Source organism: Acanthaster planci, unplaced genomic scaffold (genome assembly GCF_054643075.1).
Source record: "Acanthaster planci isolate LZ-2023a unplaced genomic scaffold, COTS_SCS Contig36, whole genome shotgun sequence".
Classification (NCBI taxonomy): domain Eukaryota; kingdom Metazoa; phylum Echinodermata; class Asteroidea; order Valvatida; family Acanthasteridae; genus Acanthaster; species Acanthaster planci.
The window spans coordinates 44,904-61,724 of record NW_028257660.1 but is presented as its reverse complement, the minus strand read 5'-3'; the positions used below and the strand labels follow the sequence as shown (position 1 = coordinate 61,724).

At 38.9% G+C, this 16,821-nt stretch overlaps 1 protein-coding gene across 10 annotated transcripts in view; it reads left to right on the top strand.

The window, feature by feature from the left end:
- Positions 1–16,821, top strand: part of LOC147795405 (RING finger protein 17-like) — a 61,436-nt gene that overhangs the window by 4,703 nt on the left and 39,912 nt on the right. For 9 of the 10 annotated variants that reach the window (XR_015423922.1, XR_015423921.1, XR_015423919.1 and 6 more), the window contains exons 10-29: positions 18–151; positions 358–465; positions 735–902; positions 1,019–1,379; positions 1,522–1,606; positions 1,916–1,987; positions 2,191–2,338; positions 2,613–2,731; positions 3,545–3,707; positions 3,943–4,058; positions 4,300–4,420; positions 4,618–4,729; positions 5,109–5,408; positions 6,024–6,177; positions 9,195–9,404; positions 9,605–9,744; positions 10,040–10,362; positions 11,149–11,318; positions 14,618–14,737; positions 16,389–16,475. Coding sequence is in view for 3 of the 10 variants with exons in the window: in XM_087131966.1 (XP_086988092.1) it covers positions 18–151; positions 358–465; positions 735–902; positions 1,019–1,379; positions 1,522–1,606; positions 1,916–1,987; positions 2,191–2,338; positions 2,613–2,731; positions 3,545–3,707; positions 3,943–4,058; positions 4,300–4,420; positions 4,618–4,729; positions 5,109–5,408; positions 6,024–6,177; positions 9,195–9,404; positions 9,605–9,744; positions 10,040–10,362; positions 11,149–11,318; positions 14,618–14,737; positions 16,389–16,475 (3,211 nt within the window). In the remaining 7 variants the exon portion in view is untranslated. The remainder of the gene's footprint in view (positions 1–17; positions 152–357; positions 466–734; positions 903–1,018; positions 1,380–1,521; positions 1,607–1,915; positions 1,988–2,190; positions 2,339–2,612; positions 2,732–3,544; positions 3,708–3,942; positions 4,059–4,299; positions 4,421–4,617; positions 4,730–5,108; positions 5,409–6,023; positions 6,178–9,194; positions 9,405–9,604; positions 9,745–10,039; positions 10,363–11,148; positions 11,319–14,617; positions 14,738–16,388; positions 16,476–16,821) is intronic. The other variant, XR_015423923.1, reaches the window with a different exon arrangement.

Below are 16,821 nucleotides of genomic sequence, written 5' to 3'. Positions count from 1 at the left end.
AGTGTTTACTCTGACAGATTAGAACTAAAGACAGAGTCAGATCTTCCTGATGACTGGGAAGCACCTGTGATCAATGATGACATCTTAAACAATTCAGCTATCCACAACTACAAGAAGCAGAAAGAACAAAACAAAGCATTGTCGCCAAGCGGTAAGGAGAGTTTCTGTGATTAAATGGAACTAGATGAGGATTAAGGGAACCAAAGTCATAATTTATTGTCACTTCAACAGCCTAATCAGCTGTAACCCAAATTGCAAGAGAATCAAAATTAAATTTGTTTTTTCCATACTAGACTTGGTTCATGCAAAGTAATATTTGGTGCCTTTCATTCATTTCTTTTAATCATATTTATGAAGGTAAAAGCCAGAATGCAGCTGTACCAACAAAAGTTGGTGAAACAACCCCAACAGGCAAAGTGAAAGAAAGCAGACTTGTTCGGAGTCATCTGTCTCCTCGAGGATCAAGTAAATTGTCTTATTCTGAGTTATATTTCATCTAACTTGAAACCCTCTCACCTTATGGCTTAAAAAAACTGACAGCAGCTATGTGTCTTTCATAGGTTTCACAGAAAATGTTTTATTGTGGAGGTCACACATGGAAATTGTAAATATTGGAAGTGTGAACTGAAAATGTGTAGGTCCGTTTTTTTCGAAAGGTTTTCTAGTTTGTTGAGACATTTTTAATTCTTTACACAGACTCAATGGAAATCTGAACTTGTTCCCTTTCTTGTTAGATGTCCTAGGGCGTGAGTTAGTTCGAGTCACCCATATTCGCAACCCATGCTGTTTCTATATTCAGCGGGAATCCGACCAATCACAACTCAGTAACATGATGGTTCACATCAACAAAGATTGCAAATCCTTCAAGGAATCTAACAGGTTGCCTGACAACCTGAGTGCTGGTAAGGAGGTTAAATGGCACTGTACTGGTTGGCACCCATTATATGCTTTATACACTCACTTTGTATAGCAGGTGTTTTGTTCTGTTTATAATTAAACCTGATAATTTTCTACCCAGGTGCTATGTTGTGCTGTTTATATGAAGCTGATAAGACATGGTACCGGGTTCGAATCAAGTCAATCACTTACCCTGATCCAGAGGTCATATCACCCATTCCTACACCACCTCAGAGCCCCAAACAAACGCCAACAGAAACCCAAGGAGAAACAGCAACAGGAACTGAGGGGGCCAATGAGAATTACCTAGAGGTTGGTTCGGAGGTCGGGTCAGAGACCAGTCAAGATATTGTGTTTGAGGTTAAGCCTACTGTGAAACCAGATGGCAAGCTGGATGTTAAGCCAAAGGTCAAGGTCAACAAATCCAGAGTGGAAGTGATATACGTGGATTATGGAAATAGCGAAACGGTTCCACTCTCCAGGTATATGTTTTGTTTTCAACTTGTAGTTCAAAGATATCAAGGTTTTGATTGGGCGACTTAAACGAAGGATATATAATTTTTCTGACTCTAATAAAAAGCTGTCCTTGCTCAAGAAATGTAAAGATTTTTTTTTCTCTAACAGTTTGTGCCGATTGAAATCTAAACACCATAGCATACCTGACTTGGCCGTGTGTTGCTCATTGACAGACATAGTACCAACTCGTAAGGTAAGACAAAACTCGGCAGTAATGTTGACGTACTCTGCATTTAAGAGGATGAGCTTCACGTTTTTATTGCCATAAATTTAGATTACGGCACAAGCTGATCTAAATCATTTCCTCAGCTCATCGTCGTAATATGTAGCCAGTGCCTGAGTTAAAAATTGAAAACTTTTCAAAAACAATTTGGTTCCTTATCTCCACATGTTTTTCTCCTAGACAACGTTGTGTATACATAGAAAATGCCATACATTTTGAACACACAACTTTGTTGTTTAACTTGATTAAAAATAAACTCTTCCCATTTGTTGGTTTTAGTCTGGTCGCTGGTCACTGGAAGCAGTGCATTCCTTTGCCAACATGGTTGGGGACAAGCCTGTTTATATGAGTGTGAGTAAATCAAGATTGTTTTTATTTTTGTTACAGTCAAAATTGCTTTCTTCAACTTTACATTTGTACACAACTTTACAGATTCTCTCTGGCATACTTAATCAAGGTACGATGTGGATTTCTACATTATCCCTTTATGTAGTCAACTCTTGTTCTTATAACTTCCCTGACTGTATTGTCATTGCATTTATAATTTGTGGTAGATTCTTGGCCATTCAGGAGCAACCCTCTACGTGGATCTTCACAAACCTCCTCTGTTAGAGGTTGAAGATGACATGCCCATATCCCTCCGAGATGCTTTGGTTTTCTTGGAACTTGCCTGCTTTGTATCACCAGAGTCTGTTCCAGAAGGTAAGACTTAAATGTGACAGTTAAGTTAAATTCTCCGTGGAATGCATTTCATGCTAATTAATTGCAAAGAGGGATGATTTCTTGTCATAAATCTTTTTTTGCGGAATAGTTTCCTTTGGTGGAACATGTTATTTTACTGATATTTTCACAATATAGAGTGAGTGGTTGAAATTTTCACTGTTTCCTTTGTACAGCATCTGCAGTGACTGAGGAATACCTTACATGGTCAGTTGTAATGTAAATCAATGAACAATTTGATATTTTGTCCTTATAGCTGCACCCTCTAGAGGGCCTCCTCTGAAGTTCATTGCAGCAGATCTTCCAGTTCAAGGCGAGGAGATCTTAGTCACTGTTAGCCACTTCCAAGATCCTGAGTGCTTCTGTGTACAAGAGGTCAGTCAAGGCAGTTTACAGCTTGTTATCCTGATGTGAGGAAAACAGATGGAACTAGATGTTTACCCTAACAGTCGTGAACCTAAGGAGCTCTTGAAGTGCCATCCGACTTTCTGAGATCCTGACGTTTTTTCTTGGCATGAGGACATCATATAGGCAAGATGTCGGCACCCTGAGATAATTTCTCACGAGATGATGACATCTGTGAGATAAGTTATCATGAAATGACATGCCAAAAGTTGAATGGCGACATACTGAGATAATTTATCACAGGATGAAGACATCGTAAATGTCAATAATGACATTATTTGTCAATGAGTTTTGTGACAAAACATCTTGAAAACGTACAGGTGGCCTGAGGTGCTTCTGATTTTCAAAAAATTGTCCTCCTGTTGCCATGCCTGATATTGATTAGATTGACAAAATGTCATGATGTCTCACCACATGTTACAAGTAGTGAAGTAGACATCACATTTGTTGGATGATGACATCCGGAGATAAAGATTATCTTAGGATGTCATCCTCCAACTGTTAGGATGTCGTCATCCTGTGATGAATAATCTCAGGATGTGGACATCTCGCCTTTTATGTCATCATCCCAAGAAAAACTATGTCAGGATCTGAATAAGTCGGATGGCACTTCCAGATCTCTGTATGAACTGGCCAAAAGTTGGATTCAGGACTCTTAATGTTCAATATATGAATTTGAAAAATCAAGACTCTGTACTAGGATGGGCATTCTTAATCAGTGTCAACAAAATGAGTCTGTAATCTGTACTGTGTACATCATTGTTCTTGCATGTCCCTCACAAGATTGGAGAAGATTGTGAATATCTGCTAAAGATGATGAAGGATCTTCAAGAATTCTACAACAGGCCTCTGGATGATAGATGGAACATTTTGTGCCCGAAGAAAGGAACCATCTGTGTGGCTCACTTCTCTGAGGATAATCAATGGTCTAGAGCTGAGATTGTTGGTGAGTTACTCCCAGATTGTTGGTGAGTTACTCCCAGATTGTTGGTGAGTTACTCCCAGATTGTTGGTGAGTTACTCCCAGATTGGAAAAGGAGCCAAAAGACAAGAATTGTTTCTTGGAATCTTTCTTAACCCAGTGATTTGTAATTACGTTGGAGTAATACATTTAATTTGCTTGCAAAATGGTTGTAGATTTTTGTGAACTAGACCATAGCACTCTGTTGTTGATTACATAGATCTGCCTGGTAGTCAGCAAGTGGATGTATTGTATGTCGACTATGGCAATTATGAAAGAGTTCATTGCTCCAAATTACGGAAGATATCTAAGAAGTTCCTCAAACTGTGTATGCAGGTAGGGTTTGTTTGTTGGTCTTTCTGTCAGACTTAGAGGATGTTTCAGCATTTATTTCTTGCTCTTTCCTCAGCTTTCATCATATGTTTCAATATTTCAACAAATCTGAACCACAAAAACAGGATTGCAGTAAAAATAGAACTTAAATTACCAATCAGCAACATCAGTGGGAACCTGCTTGTTGTATTGTGGATTGAGAAGTTTAACCCTAATTTTAAAGTTTTTAACTGCTTGGGTCTAGGCCCTGCCTTGTTCTCTGGCTGACATTGGTCCCAAGGACCCTGAGAAAGGATGGACAGCAGAAGAAAACGATGGATTTGGTACCATCGTTCTCACCAAAGCCCTGAGAGCAACTGTCAAAGGTATGAATAGAGCAACACTGTAAGAGATCATTTGAAGAAACTTCAGCCCATATCAGGTCTTAAGGGCAGCTATTGTTAATGACTTGCAAACATTGCTGTTCCAGTGATTGAACCTTAATTGCACAGCGATTACAAGCCAACGGATTCATTTGGAGGTGGTTGGTTTTTATCATCAGTTTTGTTTTTTGATTCTTCAGGTATCCAAAAAAGGAGGCTGTCAATCATTTTAGTTGAAGACAGGCAAGATAGGGAGATCAACATTAATGCATTGCTGGTTCAGAAAGGATTTGCTCAAAGCACTGGACCTGGGTAGGGATGCTGACTAATTCATCTGTGGTTGAGTTTTAATCATTTGTCTGTTTGTCTTCTCTGTTGTGGCAGAGTTTAGTGTTTGTATGTGCAGAATGGTCAGTTGAATACACTGGCTGACGTCCAGCCAGCCAACAGTCCATTCCGAGTTGATGCTGATGCAAACTGGTTGATTGGATTTAATCGCTGTTTGGCAGAAACGTTTACTTGCTTATCTGGTCCTTGTTACGTGTGGATGCCTATTATGTTGGTTTGTAGCTAGCTGTTTGATCAGTAAATTAGTTGGCCTAGTGCATGTACCCAGTCTTGGAACTAAGCATTTTTTTCTCTGTCTGTAAACATGTTCTGTATCTATAACCAACTTTGATCTTCTCTTTAGATCTGTCAGCGCAGCTATCATCTTTGACATTCCTCACAGTGACTTCTCTGACGACGACACATTGAAAAATGAAGGAACACCATCAACAGATTCTGGTACTGACACTCAAGCTAGCATTCCTAAGACTAATGGAGCTGCTAGACCCTACACTATCACCTCTCCGTCCAAGTCACAGCCATCCTCCAAGCTTAGCTCACAAGCTCCAAGCTCACAGTACACATCAGTTCACATTAGTCATGTGGAGTCACCAGCTTGTATCTACATTCAACTTTCAACAGCTAGGAAAGATGGATTAGACAGGTAGGTGTGAGGGATGGGAAGAAAGTGTTGATGTGGAAGTAATAAAAATAGGGGGTACGTATGGGTTAGGTGCAGAGTGCAGCAAGGGGTGCAGGTGGGGTGCAGGTAGGGTAAGGGAAGGGGTGTAATTAAGGGAACAGTACAGGAAATGCGGCCAGAAAGGGTTGTTCAAAGCTGTATGCAGTCGAACCTCAGTAATAAGAGCACTGTTAATACAAGATTCTGCTTATAACAAGGTAATGTTTAGGTCCCACTCTTTTGTTTTTTATTGTTTTCATTCCTGGTAATGCAAGGTTCCTGTTATGACAAGGTAATTTGCCAAGTCCGAAATACCTCTTATTAACGAGGTTCGAGTGTAGTACCTGAAGGCTTGAGCAGGGGCATAAGAACAGGTGTGGGCAGGGATGGAGGATGGACAAAGGGAGTTTATTACAGTGTCCATAGTTGACAGTGTCTAGATTATGGGGAAGAGCTGTCAAGGGAGTGCCCATGATATTCATGAACAAACACGCTGGCAAACATGCCATTTGTAGCATTGCACTCCTTGTCATAACCGAGTCAGTCCATGATGGAGGAGAAAGTAGAGATGCGCTATTGCAATTTACCATCTCATAGCTTACTGGAAACCATGACGCTGACCTACAAGCAGTTGGAATCAACGGAAGACATTGTTTGGCAAGAAGGAGATTCGTGTAGTGCATTGCTTATCAGAGAAGGAGTGTGGTGTAGAGGACGTATCAAGACAGTGCTACCGGATGAAAATGCCATTGTGAGTATGGGATCAGGTGATTGGGATAATCAGGTGATTGGGATAATCAGGTGATTGCTTGTCAGGAGTTACTAATGTAGGAAAGCTTTCAAAACAATGACCGCTTTTATGTACTTTATTCAGTTTGACCTGTAGAGATTCTGAAAGTGCGATACACTGCCTTTACACATCGTTTGGAACTATTTTTCATGAACCACTCATGTTGGAGGTCATTGGATGAGGTTGGAGGTCATTGGATGATGTTGGGGGTCATTGAGGAAATGATGATCTGATTGATGTCTTATTCTGTGCCCAAATTAATCTCATTCTATGTCTAAATACATGTATATTTTAGCAGTACCTGAACTTAAATTGTCACTCACGCATGAACCTCCGAGTGAGTTATGACAGGTGTCAGTTCATTATATCAATGACAATACTTACAGTCTAGATATCAGTATTCATTTCAGTGTAGTGTGAGGCTAGCTTGATCTTCTGGACTCTAAATAACTAATTGAACAATACCCATTTCCCAAAATGTGAATCAGTTGATATTAGGTGAAAGAAAGCCCTTACTGGCTTGAAATTAGCAAGGTGTGAAAGGGTAGAGAACTTGCAGCAATTCATCTGTTGGCAGCGTTTGCAAAGATAGTGAGCCCTCTAGGGATTTCAGTTAACTAGGCCCTGAAGTTAAAAGGAGAGCATAATATTAGGTGTTTAGTTTCTGATCTGTTTGGCGTGAAAAGCATCTGGGTTGGGTTCTTGCTGCAATTCCTTCTGGTTTTTAACACCTCGGTGTTATGTAATAGGGCCGGTTATGGGTAAAATTACCATTATATAATGGTCAAGGAAAGTGAAGGGTCTAGGAACATGTGTACTCCTCAGACTCTAACTATTTGGGGGACATTTTCAGTCCAAAATAAATTTAAGCGGGCTCATTGAAAGAGTTTCTGAAGAACACTATATCCACCCAGCAATGATTGAATGAGTCTGAGAAAATAAGAATGATTGAACATGTGTACTCTTTATGTTTCAACTTTTTCGATGAAATTTTCAGACCAAAATCAATGTAAGTGGGTAATGGTATACGTCTACTGTAATTGATATGTACATTTAAAGAGTTTTTGAATGATATTCTGTCCACCCAGCAGTGATTGAATGAGTCTGAGAAAATAAGAAGGATCAATCACTGATTTTGTGACCGGCCTAAGGGAGAAATCATAGCATAGGGTTACTAGGGACAGATGAAGAGTGTTGTGATATGAAAGAAGGAAAATGTGGTGATTGAACAAAAAGTCCAAGAAGTTTTATGATTTAGAAGTGATAATTATTGATGCTGAGTATTACTTGATTATGACAATGCGGAACCATTTCCTTGTCATGTTGCTGCTTCAAGCACTCATCACAAAAGAGAGAAATATTAAAGGGTTACTTTATTACAAAGGAGGTAGTTTCACATATCAGCACGGGTTCCATTGAGAAGTCTGAAAGAGCTCCTGCCCAAATTAAGTACTATATTGGTATCCTGACCATGCAACATAAGACTGTATGGTTGTTTGTGAAGCAGGCTTGGGTTAATGTTGTAAAGAAATGTTTTAGATATCTTGGTGTGATTCTAGATAGGGTCAACGTTAAGTTTATCCAGTGTGTCGTCAATGGCTGTCAAATACCAGTGTATCAAGTTTGTTAGGGTACCCATGTTGCAACAATTGACCAGTGCTGCCGCTTTGTGGAAGATGAAAAAGCGCAGAGAACGTGATACTGGTAATCAAGCGCATTCCACCATATTACTTTCACCCGCGCAATTGATGACGACTTTTAGCTAAAGAGCATGGCAGTAGGCCTCAAACAGTCGCGCGGTGGTGCTTTTGTGCTTGTAGAAATTGACCGGATGTGTGGGAAAAATTGATCCAACGGCAACTGCTTTGTTTGAGATTCGTAAATGAAAGACAAGCTTTTTGAGAAAATAAAGCGATGACTTACTGCTGTGCATGTCTTTCATGTTTCTGCCACCGTGTTTATAGATTATATGCTGGATGCATTTAGAAGCGATGTACCATCTCCCAATCCTCTTTTGCCAGCTGACCATATCAAGTGAATTTATTGATTTGAGTCGGGATTCCGAGTTTTGATAAATTAACAAAGTGCTGTCAATACTGATAATATTTTATACTGTTCTGACTGCAATAATATTTTGAAAGTTTTGTTGTTCTGAGAGGATAGGAGAGGTGCAAGCAGTTGGGATCATATCATTGTCTTCAGTTGAAATGTAACTTCTGTCTGAAGAGAACGCCTTCAGGTTCTTAATTGTTGCTTCAAAGTTCCTTGACTGCCTTGGTTGCTTGTACCATGCTTGCTCCTTTGTCTAGTTTAAAACAAAAGTTAGACACTCCTGGTCATGCCAAAGTCAATGAAGCAGGATTTATCTGGACACAGATTGCTCTACTGATCAGCACTCTTACCTCTGTGGTAGAGATGTGCTGTAAATGAATAATGAGCCAAGACTCAATGAACCAAGGGGTGGATCTAAAGTTTGCTGCGAGCTTTTCTACAAGATGTAGGAGATACCATCTGATAAATTGTGTCTCTATAGGGTATTAGATGTTGAAGTTAAATATTGACTTAGCGGTGTTCAACAGAGAGAGTTGTTTGCTTGTAATGACCAGTATCTATGACAGATTATTTGATGTACTTGTCTGGGTGTAATAGCTAGGCGCAAGGAACCTGTGTCGAATAAAACGTGGATAGATCCATGTCGTGTGTGTGATGAACCTAATAAATCTTGCCTGTGTTTGCTGCTTGTAATGACTGTCGGAAATTTTTCTGGCTTTTCTCAATCAACTTTTTCCAGCTAGGATAACTGATTGATTTGTTCCCAAAAGATAGATTTTTACTTTTAATTGCTAAGACCTCTTGAAGGTACTTATGAATGTAAAATTGATTTTGGCATGTTTGTTACCAAACTTTTACGATCAGTGCAACTTTTCCCTCATGTAATTTGTTTTAATACTTTTGCAATTATTGTTGTATTGTCCTAGATTCTTTTCACTGACTACGGCAACACAGAGGTTGTGTCATTCAGCAACATACGCCCCCTGTTGGCTAAGTTTCAGGATGATCCGCCATTTGCAATCCAGTGTCACCTTGCTGATGTCATACCAGGAGGGGATAAACAGAAATGGACCAGGACAGCTTGTGAATTCCTTGCGGCCACGTTGTCAGACTTAGAATGTGTCATAGTCAAGAAGGTTAGTAGACTGGTGCCTTGGCATTCATTGATATGAGTATAGGGTCAGTGATATAAAGACGAGTAAAAGCTGGTGACCTGACATAGGTGTGTAGACATGCAGTGGTTTAAGACTGGTGGCCAGACCTCATTGATACCAACACAAGTACAAACTGGTGTCCCGACTCATATGTTTCCATGTGGTTCCATTTCCTTTTCCAGGGTGACCTGCAGAATGGCTCTCTTCCCATAGACCTTCTCTATGAACGTTCCATTGAAGAGAAACTTGAACAACAGACAACGGAGGATTTTGGGAGCATTTCCAAGTTGCTACTTCTTAAAGGACTAGCTTTGCCAGTCAGGTATGAGTTGAGAGTGCCCCTTATAGTTAACTTGCAGGTTTTATATCGTCTGAATTCTTCATCATTCATCAGCCATCAGTGCAAAATAGAAAATATTGTAATTTTTTGTTGCTACCTAGTTAGTGGTCTTAATCGAAATGTCATTTTGCATTCTTACTGATTGGATAGAAACTTGAGTTCAAACCAACTTATTACCTTTATAGGTTTATGGAGCATCTCATTGTCTGGAACTTACATATAGGAACAGCAGAAACTTCCAGCATTAATTTGAGTTCTGTGTGGTTTTTCTTTTCAGTAGGCGTGTTCCTGCAAGGTCCTCCACATCACCACCCACAGATCAACAGCTGCCTACAAAGAGTTCCTCACCCCATAAACCATCTGACTCCTCAGTGGGTGGTCCCACCTCCAAGTCCCAGGATAAACCTTCCCAGCATGCTTCTGCTGGTTCATCTCGAGGAGTCAGCACTCAATTGACTGTTTCACAGTTTGAATCAGCTGAAGAAGAAGGGGACTTTCCTCGATATCTGTTGCCACCATTACCAACAAGTGGGAGACTTGATCTGGTGATCACATACGTCAGCACTGATGGAATTATCTCGGGATTGGAAGCTAGCGAAGGTGAGCTTCTACTGAAAAGTTACGGCTGGTTTGGTTGACTTGAGTCTAGTTCTGTGACAGACCAGTCAAAATTACTTATATTATGGTACCATGTATTCAAGGTAATCTGTGCTTGAACGTGCTTGATTCTGAACTAAGAGTCATGCTGCTGGTAACTAATAATTAGCAAAACTGACTGACAGAATATTGTCCTTGTAAACCAGCCTTGCATGACATGGAACTTTTAGAACTCCTGGTTTTCTTGAACTTGGCGATCGTTTCAAAGCATAAAATATTCAATGTCTTAGACCAGAATTTCCTCATCATTTTGTAAAATATGATGTCTGATGTATCTCCCTCGAGAAGAAGCACTCCCTCAGTGATTGAAGAGAACCATGTTGGTGGAGAGTGTTCATTAGTTGGTAAGGACGTGAGCACACTTCATGCATTTCATAGTCATTAGTGAACCAGCAAAGTGCAGTTCCTGTCAAGGAGCTTCCATTACTAGGAAAATAGCGCCCTCCTTGGCCCCGCCCAGGGCCCATAGCTCCAGTCTTACTAAACCCTTAATACATTGTGAATGAAAGGCAACCATTTTTGGCACTTCTGAATGCAGTTAGCCTACATTCTTAAAACTCTGTCTTGGCAGGCACCATTTGTTCCTGGCTGGTAGAGAAACAAAGCTTGCAACTTTTTATAGACATGGACACAACCTCTTTAACTCCTTAGCATCTTTGGATCCACATTTGAATGTATCTGCTAAAAGCCCTTACTGGTTTGACTGTGGAAGTCTTTTTATTGTTTCAGTTGATACATTCCGGGATGTTATGGAGAGACTACAAGCAGCCAATTCCATATCTCAGCCGGTGCCGATGTCTAAAGATCTGCGAGAAGGACAAGCAGTATGTGCACAATTCCAAGAGGATGGTCTTTGGTATAGAGCAAGAATCACAAGGGTGCATGCAGACGCTGCAGAGGTGAGTTATAGTTTCAGTGTCAGCCTGTGTCCACTCTCGTAAGATGTTCAAGAAGAAAAATCTTCATGAATTTAACTGGTTTTGGTGTAAATCTCTTATGTTTGTTGTGGCTTCTTGAGGGAGAAAGTTATCATTTTTTTTATTCAATTTAAAACCAGAGAAACAAGGCGATATGAAAATAAAAATATGGAAAAATCTGAAGATTAAGAATCTGAAATCCAAGAAGCTTTGCAGTGTATTTTTTCAGGAAAATTCAGATTTATTCTGACTTCCTACATCATTTCTCTTCATCTGAATTCCAAATGGCTAAGTGAGTTGAGTTGAGTGGTTGCAGTACAATTATCCTATTACAATCTGAAAGTCTTTGGCGTTCGGCACATCTTAAATTTCACCAGAGGGGCAGGAAAGATATGGATGCACTCTAAATTACGCCTTTCAAATTTGCATCAAATGACACATTATGTGAACTAGAAAATGAATTCTTAAAGTAGAAACCATACTTAAAAACCAAAGGCACTAAGTTTAAAGCCAGGTTTGTAGGACAAGATATTACTCAGTACTCTGTTCATTCAGATCCAAGAAATAACTTAATAATATACAGTGTATCAAGATTAAAGAAAGAGTCAGAAATGCATCGACATTGTGGATCAGCAATATTCTTGTGTCCTTTTGATCCGATACAAATCTTGTTTGTTTCTAGCGCTTTCCCCATTTTATCTCCTCGCAGCAAATCTCACCATCACTGTCCCTTCTAAATTGAACTCTTATTTGAATTGTTTCCTTTGTCTCATTACTGCATCAATTGCATGTAGAAATGGTATCAGAATCCATCGTGTGACTTTCAAAGATTCAGGATCTTTGAAAACAAATTTAATTCCCTTGAAACTCGTTAATAATTACCTCAGTGTGGGTGGTTTGTGCCGGATGGTGATAAGACAAATCATGCATTTTAATGACAGTCTTGTTATGCTCTTACTACAAAAGCGATTTATCATTGCCTCAGATTTTAAAGCCGCTTTTCTATCAACCTCATTACAATCCTATTTGCATCGAATTATTCATGGTAAAATGTCTCAAAATTTCTCAAGATGAAATAAATTCATAATCTACTTGAATTGTATAAAAGGAGAGACTTTGATTATATTAAAATGTATGGGGGAGGTTCAGTTAGGGGACAGTGTGAGAGTGCACACAAACCTCCAACATACATGTACCTTAGATGCAGGGATCTTATTTCTTTCTTCAACTGGTTTGAATCTCCCCAAGGGAGTCATTGTAGTGTCATCAGGTTTTATCTCCCAAGTTACTTCACATAATCCCTGGGTGTTACTTGGAGGTCTTTGTACTGGGTCTTTTCTCTCATCTCATAACAATGCCCTTCTCCCCTCACTTCTAGAACTAAATAAAAAATTCCCAATGGAATTACAGGGCAAGAGAGAATGTTCCATAGATTAGATTGGATTTTTCCATTTCCCTATTTGAGGTTTTGACCTGGTTTTTGAGTTGCTGGACAATTTTATTTGTGGCCAAAGAGGCTGTACTTGATTGAGTGAATTCCCATGGAACTGACCTCAATTTGTCAGACACTTTCATTGGGATGAAATATCCTGAACTAGCCACGATTTCTATTTTCCTGTGAAGAAATCTTACAAATCATTGATGTTAACCATCTGACGAAGTTATTACAAACATGTGCTTCCTTAACCTATAAAATGCAGCATTAGCAAAAACTTGAAATCAACTAAAATGTGGTGTGGTGTACAGAGTAATGATTTTGTCCTTTGCTGTCATTTCAACGTACATGTACCTTATTCTTTAGCTTGTCACGATCAAATTACATGCACCTGCTCCACAATGGCTACGTATTGAGAGAAAATTTTAATGAAAGGGCTACTGAATGAATTCTATACTTTTCTGCAAGAAGGTGTAGCTGTTACAGTGATGGGAATGACTGATGCTGGTAGTTTGACATGTACATGTATATTGTGGGTTTTTTGTCTTGATGTTGTGGACTGTAGTTTTCCTCATGCCCTAGGAATTGCTTCATTAGTTCCTTTGATTGTATTTTCCAGTAGAAGCCTCATTTTGCTTAAAATGCCCTCAACTTTTCTGAATCTTTATCTTTGCTCAGCATAAACCCTTACCGTTATTAATCTTCCACCTGTTGGGGGGATTGTAAGGGTTCATAAAGTTTACACAGGAGGGGAATTCTAAAGCCTTTAGGAAAAACAGTGGAATAAAGCATGCCATATCATAAGACCATAAACTCTGACTGATGTTGGCTTAGGATAGCTCTGTCAGTGCACCAGTAATTGAAATTACATCTGATTGATTCCTCAGTAAACCAGATCATAGATAAGCCTTACTGGAAGACTTCTGGATGAGCTTTCAAATGAAAAATCCTACTAACTGTCTGGAAAAAAAATTGAAGCCAGCTGACACCATTGGTGGATGGTTGATAGGTAATGTAGGGCATCAGGATGATATGAGTTGTAAACGATGGATGATTTGATCATGGAACTAATAACTTGCAGTGTAGGAGCACCTGCTTGTTAAATCCAGTATGCAGTCATTTCATAGCATTTGTTTTTTTACTTTAATGCTTTCGTCTTTAACCCTTGTCAATGCCCTTTGTCACCAGTGTTAAATTCTGTGATCATTTTTAAACAATCTCGTAAGGGGGATTTTGATAAAAATATTTACGTGTAGTTGCATCTTAAAAAAAACCTATTTTCCTACAATGAATATAAATGGTTGTATTAAATTTCCAATATTGCTTGTGGTGGAATAAATTGCGTGGTCTTTTGATGATGGCCTTCTTTTATTGCAAGAAGTGTTCTACTGACAGAGTGAGTTTTACATGTAGTTTTAAAGGCTGGAATGCATGTGAGAAAAATATCACCCTATTCTTGATAGAGAAATACATGTACTGGGTCATTCTATAAATTTGGGGTCCAAAGTGTGACATTTTTCTGTCCATGTTACCTTTGACATGTATACCATCTGACAAGTTTGACAAGCGATGTATCACTGACATTGATTTCAAACGTTTGTTATTTGCTTGGCAGGTAATTTGCAGTACTTATTCAGTCTTGGAAATTAAGCAGTGAGTTCTAAACATAAAAAAATCATATGCCATATATAACAGGGAAAGGAAAAAAAATTGGACCCCAAATTTATAGAATGGCCCATTTACATGTAACGCATCATTTTTATGAAGGTTTTTTCGTAGTTTGGTTTCTCTTCCTTTTTTTCAAGAGTGATTCTATTGAAAAAACATCTTCTTTTCTTCTGGATAGGTGCACTATGTAGATTTTGGTAATTCAGAGACTGTCCCTTTCCCAAGCATCCATCTGAAACCATTTAAGTTGGACATGCCTCAACAGAGCAGAGATTGTATTCTAATTGGTCTTCGACCGGTAAGTCTCAAATTAGAACTAAATTTTGGCAAGATTCTTGAAGGTTGAACTCTTTCTACCCCTGACTGACAGGCTGCTATTCTGACCTAACTGGGATCTCTCTAAAGTTTAAGCTTATAGATACATATTCTCTGCTTCTTGTCAGGGACCAAATCATACATCTACCATTTTTCAAGAAAACAATTGTTTTGAGACAGCAAGACTTGTAAACTGGTACCTTTTTTCTTGATATATTTAGATGGCACTTCTTTGATATTTTTATTCAACCTGAAATTTGGTGCATGCAGTACCTGCACATGACTCACACACTCTTATCAGATTCAATTACAATTACAATGAGTCTTCTTGTGTGGATTTTAATGCATTGACTTGCTGTCTTTGAAATGTTGGTATTGACTAATGCTACATCTTGAGATCCATTTTGAAAGGCTTCATCTCCATAGTGCTGGTCCCCAGAGGGTCCCTAGAGGATCTTAGTCCATTAAGTCTGATTCTGTTGCAGTAGTTTTAGCAAAAGGCTTTTGCAGTGGAGAAAATATAGTTTAACAATACACACACTCAAGTGTGTATTTGCCTGCAACTGGGGACCCCCTATTGTTCCTCTTTTGTTTGTACTTTAACTTTTTTAGAAGACCACCCATATGTTTTGTACACAATTGTCAATCGGGGACCCTCTGTCAGTCGGGGACCTTATTGTCCTCTATTGTTCAGGGTCCCCAATTTAATGCAGACACAAACTCTTTTTAAATCAAGTTTGGCCATTACTTTTAGTGAAATGTTATGAAGACAGTTTGTTGAGAAGACATTTCATAGACAACAGACCAATCTTGAGACCTCCTTGCGATCATGCTCCTCTTTCTATTCAAATCTCTTCTGGTTCCTTACATTGTGTTAATCTTGCCTTGGTAATTTCCTGAAATTAATCTCCCTTTTCCTAAAGATTTCCACATACATGTACATGTACCATACCAGTGTAATTTTTTGAGAATTTTTTAATTTGATTTCATTTTTCCAAGCACAAATCTGGATCCCCATGGTGACGGGTGTTGATGCATTCAGGATTAGGCTAGTAGCTGTAGTATGCTGTATAGTCTTACATTTACCTGTAGGGAGTGATGAGCTGTACACTCTGCATTTTAATCCAACCATAAATCTCCCAGGCCGTCCTCAGGATACAACATGAGACGTTTTGTAAAATTTCCATAGGGAGAGGAGGGATTCAAGCTCTAATTCCATTTTTTTGGTCACCAACAAGACGTGAGATTTCAAACAACATGTCCGGAAGCAACGTTCCTCTCAATTCGCTTTGCTACTGTCTGTGCTTTCGTCCATTTTTGAATTGAATCTGGTGGCTCAAAATCCAGGCAGTTCTGCTGTACCCGGTATTTAAAAATTTTTCAATGGAATTAAGAAAATGATTGTCACAATTTGACAAATGATTCATGTTTATTAATTTACCGAAATTAAACCCACAGTTCAAAACTGCTGTTATTTTTTGTCTTTTACTGGGGAGGGCGGGTTTCAAGGCATTTGTTTAAAGAAAATCATAGCATATCGATTCATATTTTATACAGGTAATTCTATGGTGCCATTCTAAGTATATTATGTGTGTTGACTACTACCTAAATTTGGGGGGGGACAACTTTTGCAGAAACCTCCAAGCTCTTCATGGCCTGTCACAACAATCCAGTTTCTGTTAGAGACCCTTGTGGAACAGTCATGCACAGCATTGATTAAGGTAAGAATGGATTTTGGAAGAGTAGTATTTATCTACACGTATTACTTGTGTGATTTCATCCAAGTAAACAATTAACAATTTCCTCAGGGATAACAGAACACTTCTGTATAAACTTATTGGGTCCTGCTGGTTAACAACCTGTAATAACATTAAATAAATGAACAGTTTGATCAAATGATATTTGTTCTTAAATGTACAGAATTAAATGACTAAGGTCATGCTTTTAAACAGATTTGTGTGGGGATAATGAAACACAACTTTTTCTGTTCATCAAGAAATACATGTATATTAGCTTGCTCTTCCTGGACAGTTCTCCCAAACATTGATGATCTTGTTTGTCTGCCCT